Below are 17,896 nucleotides of genomic sequence, written 5' to 3' on the forward strand. Positions count from 1 at the left end.
ATTGTTTCTTGAGTCCAGCTGATTGTATACTCTGCATAAGTACTGTGTCTCTATGAACACCTGAGAAGTCTTAAGCAAGAGGTTTAAGACTTTTAAAGCAAAATTAGGTCATGAAACAGTCTTCTGAGGTTTCAACATCTCACAGACCACTGTTCAATTTATCCAAAAACTAAAATAGTGTGACACAACTGCACAAATACCAAGACATGGCCGTCCACATGACCTAAGGAGACCTCAAGGAAAGTGTTATTAGGAGAAAAAGCAAACACCCAATGTATTTAAAGGAATGCTCTGTGGAACAAGTACAAGAAGAAAGGGATTGTTGAAAGAAAGCCATAAAAAATTATGTTTTCATTTCACCACATGCCATGTAGGGACACAGCAAACGTGTGGAGTAAGAGTGCCCAAGTCTAGTCCTAAAGAGTTACTATCCTGCAACTTTTGCATCACTACTCTAACGTACGTGAATCAAATTCCCTCATCAAAACTCACTCATTCAGCTCTGCAGAGGCCTGGTAACAAGCTGCTCATTTGATTCCGGTGTGCTTGCACAGCGATTCATCTAGATGTTCCAGGATGGTAATTCTTGAGGACTGGAGTTGCGTACCACTAATGTAGAGGAAGGTGAGGTGGTTAGATAAGACTGAAACTCTAAGAATCCAGTCAGAGCAAGACTGGATTCTTAAACCCAGGTAAACTCGTATTTATGTGGCCCAGTCAAAGTCCAACTGAGGAAAGACTTGCCATTCATAGACATGCTACATCCAACTTGGCTGAGTTTGGGTTGATATAAAAGAGGAATGGACAAAGACTCCAAACTCTGTATGCGTGAAACTGGTACACTTTGTAGCTGTAATTACATCATTTGATCCACTTCACAATCATGATCTGCTTTGCCTAGACAGACTACATAAAAGTCCCAAAGAATTCATTCAACTTTAGTTCAGTGCATTTTTTTTGAATAGATATACATTCAAAGTTTAAAAAGTGAGGGACAACACAGTGTGCCAGAGCAACATCAAATATAAGTTCATATTTGATTGGGAGAATACCAGCAGTCTATGGCATCATCAACTGATATTACTAACATCAGTAACACACTGTATATGGAATAAATGAAAATAGAAATTAGCCAAATCAACCCCAAATCAATCAGATATAACTCCTCCTACCTTGTCCTGAACAAAAGAAAGAGTAATTGTTGTAGGGATGAAAGAGTGCTTCTATCTGTTATTTTCATACAGAGAAGAGAAGTCTGAGCCGGAGGAAGAAACCGGAACTCGGTGTGTAAAAGGCGAGAGCTATCAGCAATAATGACACTAGTTTTCCTGATGATCTGTCTGTTGAAGAGTTGTGTAAGTGTGCACTGTTCAACTCCTAAGACCTTATTGCATACATATACAGTACCTGTGACAAGTTTTCTGTTGTAATGTGACAAAATAAAGGGAAAAAAACTCAAGAGGAAGGTATAGTTTTCTAATGTATTGCATATACTTATAGCGTCTGTGTGAGAGCTTTTCAAGAATGCTTCTGGTCGTGTTCTCACTAAAACCAGGAAGACAGAGCACATTACGCCCATTTTAAAGTCCTTTCACTGGTTCCCTGGCTAAGAGAACATACTTAAATACTTAATACTTTTATTATTTCATAAATTACTGAATGGTTTAGCACCAAAATACATTAAAAATATTAATGTATTTTAAAGATATTGTTGTATCAACCTTCCAGACCTGAGTGGTTTGGTCTGCTCTGCATCCCCAGAACCAGAACCAAACATCAAGAAGCAGCATTCAGCTTCTATGCACCACAAATCTGGAACAAACGTAGAAAAACCTGCAAAACAGCTGAATCACTGAGTTCCTTGAAATCAAGGTTTAAACACCTACCTCTCTAAAGTTGCTTTTGAGTAGCAGTAACCGGAACATTGATCGTCATATTTGATGTGTATTTGCTTGAGGATTTTAAAAATGACATTTGTCAAAATGCAACGCTTATTTCTTGTTTCATAATTTATGACTGTATCATGTTTTTGTGATGTAAAGCACTTTGAACTGCCTTCTTGCTGAAATGTGCTATATAAATAAACTTGACTTGACATGTATATATGCAACAGTTTTTACTTGGAAATGCCACACCCATAAGTGCCTGGAAAAACATAAAATGGATTTTCCCATGGGGTTTTGCATAAACAGTTCGTGAATCCAATCAGTTCTGTGTTTTAGATAACAAGTCTTGTACCCTACTGATTTAAACTTGTAATGCACCAAAACTGCTAAAGAACAGTGTGAAGCGGAACCCTAACGCAGAGAGGAGGCTGCTTATCTTTCAAATAAATCTGTTTTAAAATTAAAAGCTTTACTGAATAACATAAAAAAAAATACAAAAAACAAAATCCAGGGAAACTTATGGGAAGACCAGAAGGCTTTCTATGCCTTCTGATTCTGGTCAGACTTACTGAAAGATATTTAAAGGGGCAGTACTATCTCTTTTCCAGGAACATATTTTCATTTTATAGCATAACCAACTAACTATGTTAACTTTAGATGTAAAAAAAAAATGTGTATCAAATATGGCTTAACAGAAATTTTACCTGGTAATTTAATGCCTTGAAATAGGACCTCTGTCGCTTTAAAAATTTTTGCTCTTTCTGAAACTCTGCCTTCAAAAAGAAATCACATCGCTCCTCTATTAACCCTTTAACAATGTTTTCACCAGCATTGCACTGAGAAGTAGCTGGTATAATGAATTCAGTTCCACTAGGTGTTTGCTAATTGTTGCTGCCAAGTCTGACAAAGCTGAGTGACGGAGAAGAAAGCTCTATGAGATGGAAGCTTGGAAGATTGGAATCTGTAGCTCCAAGGATGAGCTGCACCTTGAAGGAGGCACTAGGTCCACCCAGGCTTTTTGCAGAGCACAGTTGAATGGTTGCCACAGGAGATGAAAAGATTTCTCAAACATGCATGAAAGAATCAAGACAACAATCCAGATGTGTTTTTGAAGAGGGAGTAACATTATAACATGATGTACAGCGCAAAAACGTTGATTTTACATAATACTGTCCCTTTAAAACTAAGAAAAACACAAACAAGTCCTAAAGATAGTAAATGACTTGCATTTGTACAGCACTTTGTCAAGTCTAAAGGACTCCAAAGCACTTCACACTACATTCAGTCATTCAGTCATTCACCCATTCACACACACATCCTCACACCGACATGCTGGGAAGCTACTGTATCATAACCACAGCTGCTCCTACCACCATTGCCACTGTCGTCCCAAAGATAATGACAAGAACAAAAATAGTCAGTTTAATTTTACTTTACACCTAAAGTGTGGTTTTGTATTTCTTGTCTAAGAAACTACATACAGATTAGGCTTTTATAATGCAGACAGCCTGAACCAAATTAAATGGTAAATGGTAATTGCCTTGAGCTTATATAGTGTTTAATCAAGCCCAAATTAGTTTAATTTCTGTGTTTTTGTTATTTGAAGTTTTTAAAAAATAATAATATTTGTTTTGCTTCTTGAGAAGCATTTGTCTGTAAAACTGAGTAAAAATATCACTACTAGGGTCATTAAAAAATAATTTTATATTTATTTTTGTCAGATGGTGATGACAAAGTTCTGGGTCAGGTCCATTAAAAATGTCATTTTCAAAAATATTTTGCAACTGGGAGTCTGCACCTTAGCATCTTTACATTTCCAAAACATTATTCGTCATATTTGTATACATATGCTTGAGGAATAATTAAAAAAAAATTTGGAAAAATTTAAACCCATTTTGTCCCTCTTCTCAAGAATCACTGGTAAACAAAAGGGAAGGTTATGTTCAGTAAGACTTGGACAATTATGTTACTTAAAATTGATCTTTAAAATATTTATAATATTTATGTTTTGTAATTTACAGTCCAAATTCTACTCAATTCCAAGAAAATAGACCCCCCGCCCCCTATCTTAGGGAATACTAAATTGTTATTGTATTCATCCGCGGCGCAGTATATCATGCACCGAAGGCGTAGGGCGAAGAACGCCTGGCGGAGTGATTTAGTAAGGGCTACACCCAAGTCTGTGTCTGGTCGCAGTGGCTGCTCTTCGTTGCCTAGACCAGAAGAAAGCCGGGACGTGACAGAGCCGGGGGTTGAGGTTGCTGGATGCCCGTTAACCATCAAAAAAATACTGCTTCTTCTTCGTTGGAGAGACAACCGTGATTTATTTTCACTTGCCGTGCTTTATTCCCCGTCCTAGAACTAATATCAATAACATGTCCTGGCAAAGCTACGTGGACAACCTGATGGCTGATGGCAGCTGCCAGGACGCGGCCATTGTGGGCTATACGGACGCCAAATACGTCTGGGCATCGGTTAATGGCGGAGCCTTTTCCAACATTACGGTTAGTGTGCTCTCTGTGTCCTCTGTATGTAGATTAGAACCCTGTAAAATACGCTGTTGATTTAAAAAAAAAACAACAAAAAAACGTTTATCTGCATAGCCTGGCCTTGTTGAATGAGTGCGGTACACATGGTATGCAGTGGTCCACCACGAGATGTACACGAACTAGCGTGCATACTTGCTTTTTAATCTTTCGTTACTATTCAGTTACTCGTTTTATGTTTTTAACCCGAAAGGGGTTTCAATTTCCCGAACTGTCCTTATACATGCCCACTACAGTTATCGGAGATGACCCAAGTGGTCGGAAAACTGTAGCTAACGGGGTTAGCCATGTTTGCTTCTTATACCGGTCATTTGTTTTGAACATTAAGTAGCCGGTGTGTGTGTGTGTTAAACGTTACCCATATATAATTTTACATTTTAATACTAGCTTAGCTAAAAATTTATTTTACAATTAAACCTCTGCAGCTGAGAATTCAACCTGAGGAAAGCTGTATGTCGGCATCGGTAATCAAGCTAACGGCTTAGCTCAAATGGGGGTGGTCATCCTCATTGGAAAACCGTTGGAAGCTAATGCTACGAGCTAGCAGCCGTTGGTCTTTTTTTCCTGTTCGGCTTCTGTGAATCTCACTACCGCCCCTTTTCTCCAAAATGGCGGATACACATTCAGTTTCTTGTCCCTTTATTTTCTATTAGAAAATGTCTCTTATTCTTACTTTGGATTCTGGTGTCTTGACACCAGAATCTTTGTTGAACTGCTGTCGGTTTTAAATACGTTTTCTTTTTTTCAATATCAATCGATTGCAGCTATGGGTTTAAAATCTTTGTCGGTTGTCCTTCGCGTTTTTCTCGAGCCACCATTTTGTATAAAAAATGTAATTATAATATTACGGGATTTCATGATGCTATTATGGATTATAACTATATTTTTACGCTTTGATGTGCATTGTGTAACGCCATAAAATGCTGAGCCATGCTACAATACATGAACGTGTTTTCCGCCTTTAGCTAAAGCTACTGGGAGTGTCCACCCCTTCGATCTAAAATGTAATTTTCTCGTCTCTGTCGATCATAATCAGAAAAAATGTATTAATGTTTGACACTATGGAAACCACGTTTTTGAGCTAAGCCTTTTTCCTACACTAGTAAAGATGGATCTTTCGAACATTATGGCGGAGAATTGCTTATAGTCGTCTTTCGATATATAGGGCTTCCCGTGATAGTATGTACTTGTACCCTTATTTTAAAACTCCGTCAAATGTGTATTATATATATATATATATATATATATATATATATATATATATATATATATATATATATATATATATATATATATTATCAAACTGTATACAAGTCTATCTGGACTTGAAATATTTATATGTAAATAAAACAACCTGCACATTTATCTGAAAGTTATTCCAAATAACTAACATTTACAGTTGCAGATGTGATGTAGCCATCAGACTGCAGAACTCAAACATTTTGAAAAGAATTTTCATGTTATTACTTCTGTCTTCAGGCAAATTGGATAGAAATCTTTCATATACTTTACCGGCATTGTAAATAATTGAAAGTAGAAAAAAATGTGTTCAGATATGAGATCCAGAAACTCTTTTGTTTTCTAAGAATGTTTATATAGATAGATAGATAAAACAGAAAATGACCAGTTTGATTATGGTGAAAAAGTGTCTAACTTTAACTGACCCTTAAAACATGGACATATGCCTCAGTCCCTTTTTAAACATGTTATATTTCACAGACAAGGTTTTGGCCTGAGATAAGTTGACATTGCAACACAGAAGTTCTGGTTTTGATCAACTCTGTATAGCAAGTATTCATGGTAATCTGAACAAGACTTTTTTTCTTCTTCCTTTCTCCCCTGTCCCTCTTCAGCTCTCTAGTGCCATGACTTTGCACTTTGGGCCTGTACCTTTTTGATTTGAGGTGTTTAAGTTTTTTGAAAGTTTCCATTTTTATGCGAGATTAGCTTCTTGTTCTTGGGAGCCAGGATTATCTATTTACACTAAGATTTAATACTTTACCAATTAATCTGGCTTTTAATTTTCTCAGACCTTACTTGATGGTCCTCGGTGTGTGTGTGTTTTGTTTAATTTTTTTTTTACTGCCGGCTTAATAGAAAAAAGTCCATGTTTGAATTCTTGTGCCTTCTCTTCTGGGATTGGAAATAAAAGCATCATTGTTAGCCCTTATTCAAATTTAGTAAAGGCGACATTATTTCAAGACTTGAATATCTAAATATCAGGTCTCCTTGAGAACATGTTTTCTGTCTGAAAACTTGTATCTCAACTCTGTCACGATAAAGAAATTTGCTTTACATTTTTTCTTTTTAGGCATCAGAAATCGACGTGTTGGTAGGAAAGGACCGGGAGAATCTCTTCACCACTGGGCTGACCATAGGCACTAAAAAGTGCTCAGTACTCAGAGATAGCCTGTCAGCTGAAGGGGACTGGACAATGGACGTCCGGACAAAGAGTCAAGGCGGAGAGCCAACATACAATATAACTATAGGCAGAGCAGGCAAAGGTGAGTACAACATTAACTATAGTTTACATATTTTCTGCATTAAAGTTCTGTTTCAGTCTGCATTTATTTAGTATTCCTAGATTTTCTTTAGTGGTCGTGTTGTGAGTGCATGTTGTGGAGGTGTTGAATGCACCCTTTCCTCAATATATGATAGGTATGAATTCTTCTCTTTGGAATTTTGTTATGATGGGGGAACAGTAGTACTGAAACTGTTCTTGCTGCAGAAATGTGTTTTTCAACATGTTTTGTGCAGCACCTTAAGAAGTTTATTTGAATAGAAAGGCATTTTGTCTTAACATTAAATTTAAACTGAATGTACGTGTTAGCGTAGGCTAAGGACATTTTTCTCTCATAATTTAGTGGTGCTTCATAATGTCGCAGCTTTTAGTAGGAACATGTTTACATATTTATGAATCATTACATATTATCAGTTTATGTTGGTTGTTTTAGTAAAAATTTAGTTTTTACACTTTCCACCAATTGTTGCTACTGAGAAACTGCATAGTCTAATTTACACAAATCTGGCCTATTTAAAAAATAAAAATGTCATGCATAACCTGTTATAACAAGGTATGGTTACAAGTGTGCTCAGAACTGATTTAGATGCATAAAGATTACATGCCACATCTCTCAGATTGCATTGTCTCAAAGTGCCAAGTGGCCTTGTAACCTCATTTGGTCATTTCATTAGTGAGGCAAAATCAGGTGAAAATGTTATCCTGTACAAATGTGCATCCTGGAGGAACTCCTCCCTCTTCCAACAGACCAAGCACTACACTATGGCCCTGTCTGTCCTAAACCAGTTGGTAACATGGCATCATCTTGTAGCAGTCATTCGGTGCATAGGCCACTTTGCCATTCCACTTTGTGGAAATGATTACCTGTATGGGATGGGGAGGGGGCTCTATTTCAACTGTGGGAATAACAGTGGTGTAGAAGACGTTATTTTTAGGTTCTATCAGGTCTAGAAGATTTAAAACATCAGACAATTTTGAGCTGTGTGGGGAGAAAAGAAAATTTCAATAGAGGTGTGCTGATCGATCAGCCACCAATCAAAATCAGACGATTTCCGTGAAAAAGTGTATGATGGGTGATCGCTGATCACCAAAACCGATCACCTATATCTCACTTCGCAGCCTGCGTGTGCAGCTTATCTCCTATTTCCTTCACATTATGCAAGCGCGTGGCAACAAAACCTAAGCGATGCCGTGTGGAACTTTAATGCTTTGAGAGTGAATGGGGACGTTTGCGTGTTGCGGTGGAAAATTCAGGGTTGAAGCACGTCAAAATGCATCAACACAACGAATCTATTATGAGATTTAAAAAACGGATTGGAATCGGCAGCAAAAAACCTTATCGGAGCATCCCTAATATTGAATAAATGGCAAAACCATTGACACCTAGCATAGTGCTGTCTCTTTAGTATGCTACTGGCAATAGTTGTTGCCATGGTTGCATATTAAAAGATGCATGCAGGGACAAAATTGTCATACATCAGTAGATAACTACTTAAAGAACATATTTACAATATATTCTGCTTTGTTTATTGAAGCATTTTGACTTCCTGTTGTACAAGTTTGAGAAATTTACCTCCAGGAGTACTGACGGGAAGTAAAGAGGTCTTGGTCATGTGACCATTCACTCTAGCCACATGAAACAGTTGCTGTGAGCGGGATTAAACGGGTTAAATATCAAATTGATATTTGCACTTTTAAGCTGTAAACTTTTTGAGCTGGATGTCTGATGCTCAAAACAAAGCTACATGATTTTTGTCTTTCATGACTCAGAATTTAAACTTCTCTTTGGACCAATAAACAATCTGGCAATTAGGGTAGTGGTGATGACTAAAACTGTTTGGTGTCAAAGACTAGCCTATTTTAAGTGAAATTAAATGATTACTAAATTAACAGGTCCTCTCTATTGCCCTTTTTTTTAAACATTCTCCATAAAATAGTTGCCTATAAAATTAATTCAAGATGCCTTTATGGATTTGTCTGTCATGGCGGTTTCTATGTTGTCTGTTTGAACCCATGTGCACCGTTTCCTCTACTGTTAATGCTTTCAGGTGAGAAAAACAGATTTCTATTTTCTAACTGAAAACCTTTTCTGGGGGAGGATTTCCTTAAGCCTCCATGAACTGCATGCAATGTCTGCCTTTCTGGTTAACACAGCCCACTCTAAAAAGTAACTGTTCCCCTGTGGAAGGGTTTGGGTGCTTCACGGTGCCCACATGTATTGAGGAGAGGTACCCTAAGCATGCTGCTACTTGCATGTGTCTTTGGTGATGTTGGTGAGAAGCTTCATTATCTTCCCTGCTGCTGGTGTAGTGAATATAACAGGCAGCTGTGTATAGAACTAAGACACCCAAAAGGGCTATGTGTTGTAATTTAATTTAACTAAGTGATAAAAATGTGATACATTTTGTGTTCTAGGTTCTTGAGATAAACTCCTATTTCTCATCAAATTTCTAAAGTTTACTTGGAAAGTCTTTTGTCTAGGAAATGTAGACATATTGTAGGATATAATCTTGGTATGTTTGGGTAAAATTTCTTGCTAATCACTAACATAAATTACAAAACAAGTGACCAAAAGGAACAATGAAACCACCATTTTTAATGCTCCAGTTTCCTTTAGATGACAAGAATTCATAACATTTTTCGCTTTGGTTCAGCTTCAGCAGTGATATTAACATATTTGTGTGTTCACAATGTTAGATTCTAAACTTTATAATTTATTAACGTACTTTGAGATCCTTGACTGAATTGGCTCAGTTTGTATGCAGCTCCAATAGTTAGCGCAGTGTGCATGGACATTTGGCAAAAAAAAAAAAAAAGAAGTAACAACTTGCTTCTACCTATTAAGTAACATGTACCGCTTTAATCACAAAATCTCTAGCTTCTTAAAAGGGCAGTATTATGTAAAATCAACTTTTTGAACATTACAACATGTTGCAATATTCTCTCATCAAAAAGGTACCTGGCGAGTTGCCTTGAGTATTTCATGCATATTGAGGAATCAATTAATCTCATTCGAGGTGAGGCTTCTGTCTGGAGCTGCACTTTCCGATCTTCCACCTCACAGAGCATCCTCCCACGGCTCCTTCAGACTAGCTGGCAGCAATTAGTAAACATGTAGTAGAACTGTGCATCTGCGGAGCTCAGGATACTATTGAGTACAACGCTGGTAAAACTGTTAAAGGAGATGTGCTGTTATGACTTCCAGAAGGTGGAGTAGAAGGTAGACAGTGGTTCAATTAAAGACACCAAATTACAAAGTCAAAAAATTTTTACGTCATATTTGATATATAGCATTTTTTATAACTGAAGTTAACGGTTACTTGATTGTGCTATGAAATAGCACTGTGGCTTGAAAATGCATAATACTGCCTTTTTAACTGTTTTAATTTTATTAGCCTTTTATACTCAGAAATTTTCCTTGAAGCACCATTCTTAAACAAAATGGGTCACTTAAACTCTTTGTGAAAATGCTGAGCTTTAATTAGGTCTTGCACAGACTTGCTGCACTATGCTTCTGCTTGTTCTCGTCCTAACGAAAGTACACTGTCAAACAGGTTGCATGCAACACATCTTCAATCATGTCCTACTCACTCTGTCTAATTGTAGTAATATGTCTCATCACCAACAGCACTGATAAGAAAATTATGGTTTCTCCCTCATACAACCTTCCAACCAAAGGCGCTGCACAGCTTTTCATACAGTTCTTCGTCTTGCTTGCTGCTTTTTGGCTCTGCTTGTTTTTTCTCTTCACCTGTGTGATCTCAACATCCCTTCTAAATGTTCCTTCTGTCTCTTTTCTTTCAGTCTTGGTCTTGGTAATGGGCAAAGAAGGGGTCCATGGAGGCGGATTGAATAAGAAGGCATACTCGATGGCAAAATACTTGAGGGATTCAGGGTTCTAGATTAGAAGTAGCTTTTGTGGTGTACTAGAGGGAGGAAAAAAATTAAAGGAAAACAAAAAAAAAAGCAAAAAAACAAAGCTCAAAAGGACAAAAAAGGTTTCTGTCAAGCTCACATCCCCCCACCACACACACACCATACATACACAGGCAGTCTCATCAAATAAACCCTCCAGGAGCATTCAATGGTGCAGGGCTCAGACCCAGCCTCAACAGTGTAGTCCCATGTTTATCAGAGGTAGAACAAAGTGTTTTTATTTTCCCATCCCTGCTCTCATCATGCTGCTTCAATTTTTTTTGTCCTTTTGTGTACTCCAGCATTGGTTCTTGTCATGGGAAAAGATGGTGTCCATGGAGGACAGCTCAACAAGAAAGCATTTCTGATGGCTGAGTACCTGAGGAAGGCCAGCTACTAAAGCAACCTGTAACCAGCTACCTAGCAGTTCACCCTTGCCACCCTGTTGCATTTGACACTACTTCCAGTCCTAGTTTGTAGTTTGTTTTTCTGCCTTCTCTCCTCCCCATTTCTTTCCTCCCTCCCCATTTATCCTCGAACCTCTTCCCTCCACACATTCGCTCTGTGTATTCTTATCTCCTTTCAAGCACTCTTATGTTTATCCATAGTAAAAATGAGCATGTTGCTAAACAGGATGTCATGACAAATCTGTACTTTACCAAGACCAGCAAAAAAAAAAAAAATTGGCAGAACTTAGACAAAGGAAGCTATAGCATCAATTTGTAAACTATCCTTGCTTTTGTGTTTTATGGTACTCACCACTAAATCTTCTCATATCACACACACTCCCTCCTTGAGCAGCCTATGCCTTTGGAGCGTTTGAGCTCTAACGAAGCTCGTCATGTCTTCCTTTATTTCCTCCATGTCCAGGAGAGGAGACTGTCTACATGTTATCCTCAACAAACATCACACTAACCTCCTCCTTGCCAAATTATTTAGCTCCCCCCATTATTTTGGCTTAAATCAGATGACACTAAATCATATCTCACCCTTTATTGAACACTACCCACCTCTCCCAGCAGAGTTGCTGTACTGTCCTGAATCAGTTTTGATAGAAGTGGGGTTGGGATCAGTTCAGTTCATGACATCCAGATGCAGTTAGTCCTCCCCATTCCCCCTTCCCACCCTGGCATCACAAACTTCCCAGCTACACAAACTCCATGGACATTCCACAGTAACAGGCTCAGGCACTTAACACTGTTTTGTTTGCCATCTGTTAAGTTTTTTTTTTTTTTTGGAAAGGCTGCCATTTTTTTGGACAGTAGCTATCCCAGCATATACCAATCTGGAGTGTGTCCAGTTTGATTTTGTTTTTGTTTTTTTATAGGACCAAGTGTAGTTGCAGCCCGGGTGTTTATACAACTGCTCCAAATCATGTGAAGGATGACTAACTTTTTCTGATGAAGAAAAACTGTGACCAGGCAGAGATGTTGTGGCTAAAACTAAAAGGGGAATGGGGGGGGGGGGGGGTGTACAGGGCAGGTAAGGGTGGGAGAATCTGGAAAATTAAAAAAAATCCTCACTATTACTGTTGAAACAACTGCATTTGTACAAAGCCATGCTGTGTTGACAACTGCATAACTGTGGAATAAATTGCCTTTATAGTCAACTGAGCTACGGGGGGCGTCTGTTGATCTGTCCACGCTCAGAACTGCTAACTTTAACGTCCAACTGAGAAACACCTAATTTCTAAAAGTAGAAATGACACTCGATGGGAGACGAGGGTATTGGTTGGAACAAAGATGCTCATGGTTGTCTTGTTGAAATATAACTACAGAACCTGTGTATCCTGTGCCATAATGTAGAGATCTGTAAGATGGATTTTACCCACTGTTGGCTACGGAGTCATTTCATCGGCACTTTTTTTTTTTTTAAATTTGTAGCTTCAGCTCCACTGTCTTAGGCCTTGTGGGATATGTGTACTCAAAAACACTGTTCAAGTCCTGTTAGCTGATCTGTTCATTTTCTTTCCTCACCACTTTATTTTTTTTTTCTTGCATCTGGGATACAGTCTTTAATTCATCTGATGTTGTATGCATAAACCAAGAAATGCCATAAATTGATTTATCACCTTGTTTACAGACAGATCAAATAAATTTATTCCAACCAGATAAATGTTTACTCTGTTTTTTTAAATGTCTTGTGTTCATTTTATGGGAAATGTGGTCTGACCTGCTCTAATCAGACCTGGGTGTATGCACTTCTAACTGCAGATTTAATCAAAGTTTTCATTGCAATTAAGTTTTAACACTTGGTATTTTCCTGTAGAAATGTGAAACTCTTAAAATTGGTTATGTTGCATCTTAAAAGTATCTGTTTAAAAAATTTAACCAGTGTATGTTTTCCTCTTACTGTAAAGTCAGATTGTTGGTCATTTCACTTGTGCAGCAGCTCCTGATGGCTGCTTTCAGACTAAACAACTCAGGGTCAGCTCTCTGAAGGGCTGCATAGTTGCCAGGGTCTTTAACTTTTTCTGGCTCCATGTCAGCCTGAAAATGCGTGAGGGGCAAGAGCTGATAATCAATGCTCACCTTGCAGGGGTGGGCAACTCCAGGCCTCCAGGGCCGGTCTCCTGCAACCTTTAGATGCATCTCTACTTCAACACACCTGAGTCAAATAATGATGTCATTAGCAGAACTCTGACTGCACTTAGGAGGTGATTCAGCTGTTGGATTCAAGTGTGTTGGACCAGGGAGACATCCAAGAGTTGTAGGACACCGGCCCTCGAGGACCAGGATTGCCGACCCCTGCTAGAGCAAGGTCAAATTTGCTTTTGTTCTTTTGGGTTGAAAGCTGCTGTCCAGACAGAAGGGAAAAGTCCAGTCATGTCTGAGTGAGTTTTGAATTAACTTGAGAGGCCATATCTGATTACACTAGCATTTAACTAAATTTCATTACCCACTTGACAAAATTCAAACTGCTTTAAAAAAAAAAAAAAAAAGTCTTTAAAATCAGACTTTTAAATTGGGATTGAATTTGACCTAAAATGCCACAGCACAAGTTAGAGGAAAATGGATAAATGTATAGGAGGAAGGATAAAATGAAGACACAAAATTTAAAAACTTAAATCAAATGAATCTGCATTTAGTCTAGGGAAAATGATCTGTTTTTGAGAGTTTCTTTTAGTGACAAGGTTTAACTAATGAAAAAATTAAAAGTCAATACTTAAACATGGGACTTGTTTTAGAAACGAGCTTGGAAAACAAGTGGGGAACCCGATTAAACTGTCGCAGTACAATGTTATGAGATGGTTCTGCCTAGGAAAAATAAAATCCAATGGTTGGCCCATATGACTCATCATCCGACCACTAAAGAAGGCAATGGATGTTTCAATTTGAATTGCGTCAGCACAAAAGTTTGTGGTCTTGAGATGTAGGGGATGCTAAGTGACTAGAGTTCCTCATAACATGATCAGCAAAGACATTTATTCAACGTTTTTGTCTGCTATTGTTTCTTGCTTCTACTGTGAGATAAAAGATTAAATAGAAAATACAACAAACTTGGAATTTAAAAAAAATAATGTAAAGTCTGGCTGTCTGAAAATCCCCCTGGAATGAGTTTCTTATTTTTGTCTTAAAATTCCTCATTTTCTTTTTTTTTTAACACACCCCACCTTGAATTTAACAGTTCTGCAGTGAGTAACTTGCTGAACTATAACCTATAGATGCAATAAATACTTTTGTACACTTTCTCTTAAGGTCTAGTTAGTTTGTAAGAGAATATAGGTCCCAAAATGTCCCATGTGATGCTTTTACAAATATTTTAGATTTATTGTGACACAATTCAGATGCATAAAAAGTGGTGAAATTACCCTTTACTTTAAAATAAGAAGCTAACTTTAATCACACCTTTGAAAAATGACCAAGCACTTTCACAGTAAACATTTTGTGTCATCCTGAATTGTCTTATTTAAAAAATGAAATCTAGAAATCTATGTAATGTGTGAATAAATAGGAATATACAAGTTCACATCCACGACTTTATATTTCTATTTGTTGCTCTGGATTAGAGGTACTATAGCGTATATCCATCTTAAAAAACGTGTTTTGCCTTTCAAAACTGCAATGTTCTGTTTTAAGTCAGTTTTTCCTTCCGCTCAACTTTTCATTAATATGCTTGAAAACAAAACCAGAACTGGTGGATGGAGGCAACTGGATCTTTGAAAATGCTAGTAAAACATTAATTTGAATCAACATTTGTAGTTCGGGGTTATTTATTGACATGATTTGTTGAGAACAAATGTACATGAGCAGGAAGAAAACAGGACAAAAATGCAACTAAAAAGGCAACAGGAATTATTTTATGAATTAAACAGGATAATCCTGCACTTTTCCTACAAAACATATCAGTATGAGTCCATAACCAGGTTTATAAAAAAAAAAGCAGCAGCCAAAATATGTACCACAGGGAGTGCAGAACATTGTAACACAAAACAAAATGTGATGCATCATAGAAAGCACATTCTTTTTTCTTTTTGCCTTAAATCAGTCTGTCGATCCAGACTGACTTGTGCTTCACTCCATGTCAGTCAGTGGTAACAGAAAAACTGTGGCACAAAAGACGTCGGTGTCTAAACTCCCGCAAACATCAGGCTAGAAATAAAATGGCAACACAGTACTGCTGAGCTGAAACGCTGAGTGCTGCATAGTGGTTCAGTTCATGTCAATGTGCTTCTATGTATATACATGTAGGACTGAAGATAATCAAAGGTTAATATGGAGCTTCTTGTGATTTATACTTTATACAAACAGACAATATCTATGCTGCTCTCTGTCAGGCATGGTGAGGGCAGCAGGACCCTTTTCATGGCTCTTTTCCATGAATAAATACAGTGTAGCAGTCTACTGTAGTCGGGTTCTCTCAGGTTAAAACATGTCTGAACTCCTACACAGGACAGGAGCCTAATGTAAGCAGTGACAGAAGAACAGAGATGATGGATCTGTTTTCCCATAAAGTCTCTGCGGATATGAGGGTGCCAGTCAAGCTCGCGGTAAGTCGTGCTCGTCGGAGCTCGGCTGCTGCATCTGCACCACAACCGTCTCCACGGTAACCTCCTCCTCGCTGTCGCTGCTGTCCAGCTCGTCGTCGTCGTACTCGGAGGAGTCCTGCTCCGAGCGCGACGCTCCCGACATGGTGCCGAAGGAGTGGGCGCTGGTCGAGGCCTGGGAGCGCAGCAGGGGCGTGCTCTCGGACACCTCGTTCTCGTCGGGGCCGCTGTCCCCCTCCTCTGAATCCGAATCCGAGTCGCCATGAGAGGGGACCACCTTCTGCTTGCACACAGGACACGTCTTCTTGGTTTTGGTCAGCCAGGGGTCCACACACTTGCTGTGATAGGCTAGGAGAACAAGAGCATCGGGTTTAGAAAACACAAGCTTCCTTTCCGCACGTCAGTATCCTGGCCATTGCCTTCCTGCGCGACTCCAAGAGCCGAGAGTTTAGACCGTCTGAACAAGGGACTGATTTCAGGAAGTTTTATTCTCCTTGGTGATGTCTTTTTGTACTATGTGGTAATTTTTTTACTTTCGGTTCAACACTTTAGTCATTGTTTTTAAATATATCATATTGATAAACTTGAGCATACTCACCATGAGAGCACGGCAGGACTCTGAGTTTATCTCCATCCTCATATTCATCCAGGCAGATGGCACAGACATCATAGTTATCCCCTGAAATGAAAATATTTACCACTGAGCAGTTTGATATGAAGCTTTTGTATCATTTACTGATTTTCCCACAAGCTACAAGTAGGGGAGGTTCACTGCCAAACCAAGTCAGACTTGGTCTGATGAATGAAGGGCTGAATTCAGCTAAAGAGGCGACTTCTGAAGGCACTCTGTGGTACCGGATTAACTTTAAAGGTATCAGAGTAAAAGGGGTACAAACACATCACAATTTGCATATTTGTTAAAAAAAAATTAATCTGGAAGGGTTTTTGTCCTGTTTTCTGTGGATGTCTCATAAAACACATTGGTTTGTCTGGAGATTTAAGATGACAAAACGTGAATACTTGTATAAGGCCCTGTTAAAGTCCTCTGTAGGAGATCAAAAGCCTAGAGGCAGCTTCACGACGCACCAGGCAATTAAAAACTCTGCTTCCTCACAAGTTGGGTTTCCCTCCATTCTTTGTCCAAATATGTCCCTGATCCCACCCGTCTGTCCCACCCTGCCGGACTGGTCCATAGCCAGCAGGCTGCACAGCCTCTGATGCAATAAGTGCTGCAAAGCCTCTGGTGCGCGCGCCGAAAGTTCAGGAATTTGTCTTTGTACTCCCTTACAGATTCCTCAGAGTTCCTCTTCGTTTTTCCTTCCCTTTCTCTTCCCTGCTGGGGGGCGGAGGCCTGCGTGTTTATGTAAGCTTTAAAAGAGTATGTTTTCCCTGACTGGACTCTGTGTCCGTGCCAGGGCTGCATGTGACCGTATAAGGAAGGGGAGTCGCATCGAAACCGCCTCCCCTCTTCTTTTTCTCTCCAAGCATCAGCAGCTTGCCCACGGCCCCCTTCCTCTTTACATTTTCAGCTCCGTTTCTTTTAGATCTCGAGCAGAAATAGAACCACTGTCCTCATCAACCGTCTTCATGATCAAACCTTCCTCCTCTCCAACAGGGCTGGACAGTGGGGGTGAATGGGAGACGGCGTTAATGCAGGCACGGGTCCAGAATACACTCAGGAACTGCTGATCTGTAGCAATACGGGAGCTATTCTAAGAGAAGCAGGAAAATAAAAAAAGTTTGGTGGCTTTCTGAACTCTGCAGACTGCAGAGATACTGAACAGGGCTGCTTATCATCTAAACAGTTTCTTCTGTTTGGACAATGTCTAAAGATGAATATTCATATTAATCATTAATCATCAATCATATAATCATCAGGTTTCAACCTGATGATTTTAAACGCTTAAAAACGACAACTCGTCACATATTCACACACCCAATTCTCAGCTTCTAGTACCTTCTAGGTGTGAGCTGAGTATCTGTTTACACAAGAGCGGCAGATAAAACCAACAGCAGTTTGAATATAAATCTGATCTACAGT

At 38.8% G+C, this 17,896-nt stretch overlaps 2 protein-coding genes across 3 annotated transcripts in view; one reads left to right on the forward strand and one right to left on the reverse strand.

Moving 5' to 3' along the window:
• The first annotated feature begins 4,066 nt into the window (after positions 1-4,066).
• Positions 4,067-12,979, forward strand: pfn2b (profilin 2b). 2 transcript variants are annotated; one of them, XM_032571403.1, is made up of 3 exons: positions 4,067-4,390; positions 6,744-6,936; positions 10,758-11,132. In XM_032571403.1, exons 1-3 carry the CDS (start codon positions 4,262-4,264, stop codon positions 10,853-10,855), a joined length of 420 nt encoding a protein of 139 aa, XP_032427294.1. In that variant the 5' UTR covers positions 4,067-4,261; the 3' UTR covers positions 10,856-11,132. The 2 variants fall into 2 exon arrangements, with proteins under 2 accessions (XP_032427294.1, XP_032427293.1); XM_032571402.1 differs by lacking the exon at positions 10,758-11,132 and adding an exon at positions 11,171-12,979 and having other exon boundaries at positions 4,074-4,390.
• A 2,084-nt stretch (positions 12,980-15,063) lies between these two features.
• Positions 15,064-17,896, reverse strand: part of rnf13 (ring finger protein 13) — a 35,419-nt gene continuing 32,586 nt past the window's right edge. The window contains exons 9-10 of the mRNA XM_032572296.1: positions 16,454-16,534; positions 15,064-16,203 (exon numbers count right to left, since the gene is read on the reverse strand). Coding sequence (XP_032428187.1) covers positions 15,848-16,203; positions 16,454-16,534 — 437 coding nt within the window. The 3' untranslated portion in view covers positions 15,064-15,847. The remainder of the gene's footprint in view (positions 16,204-16,453; positions 16,535-17,896) is intronic.

Source organism: Xiphophorus hellerii, chromosome 9 (genome assembly GCF_003331165.1).
Source record: "Xiphophorus hellerii strain 12219 chromosome 9, Xiphophorus_hellerii-4.1, whole genome shotgun sequence".
Lineage (NCBI taxonomy): Eukaryota > Metazoa > Chordata > Actinopteri > Cyprinodontiformes > Poeciliidae > Xiphophorus > Xiphophorus hellerii.

Coding starts and splice junctions, on each gene's coding strand:
- pfn2b (XM_032571403.1), top strand. CDS start 4,262: ATGTCCTGGCAAAGCTACGTGGACAACCTGATGGCTGATGGCAGCTGC. Junction 4,391..6,743: donor GAGCCTTTTCCAACATTACG/GTTAGTGTGCTC, acceptor TTTTCTTTTTAG/GCATCAGAAATCGACGTGTT. Junction 6,937..10,757: donor TATAGGCAGAGCAGGCAAAG/GTGAGTACAACA, acceptor CTTTTCTTTCAG/TCTTGGTCTTGGTAATGGGC.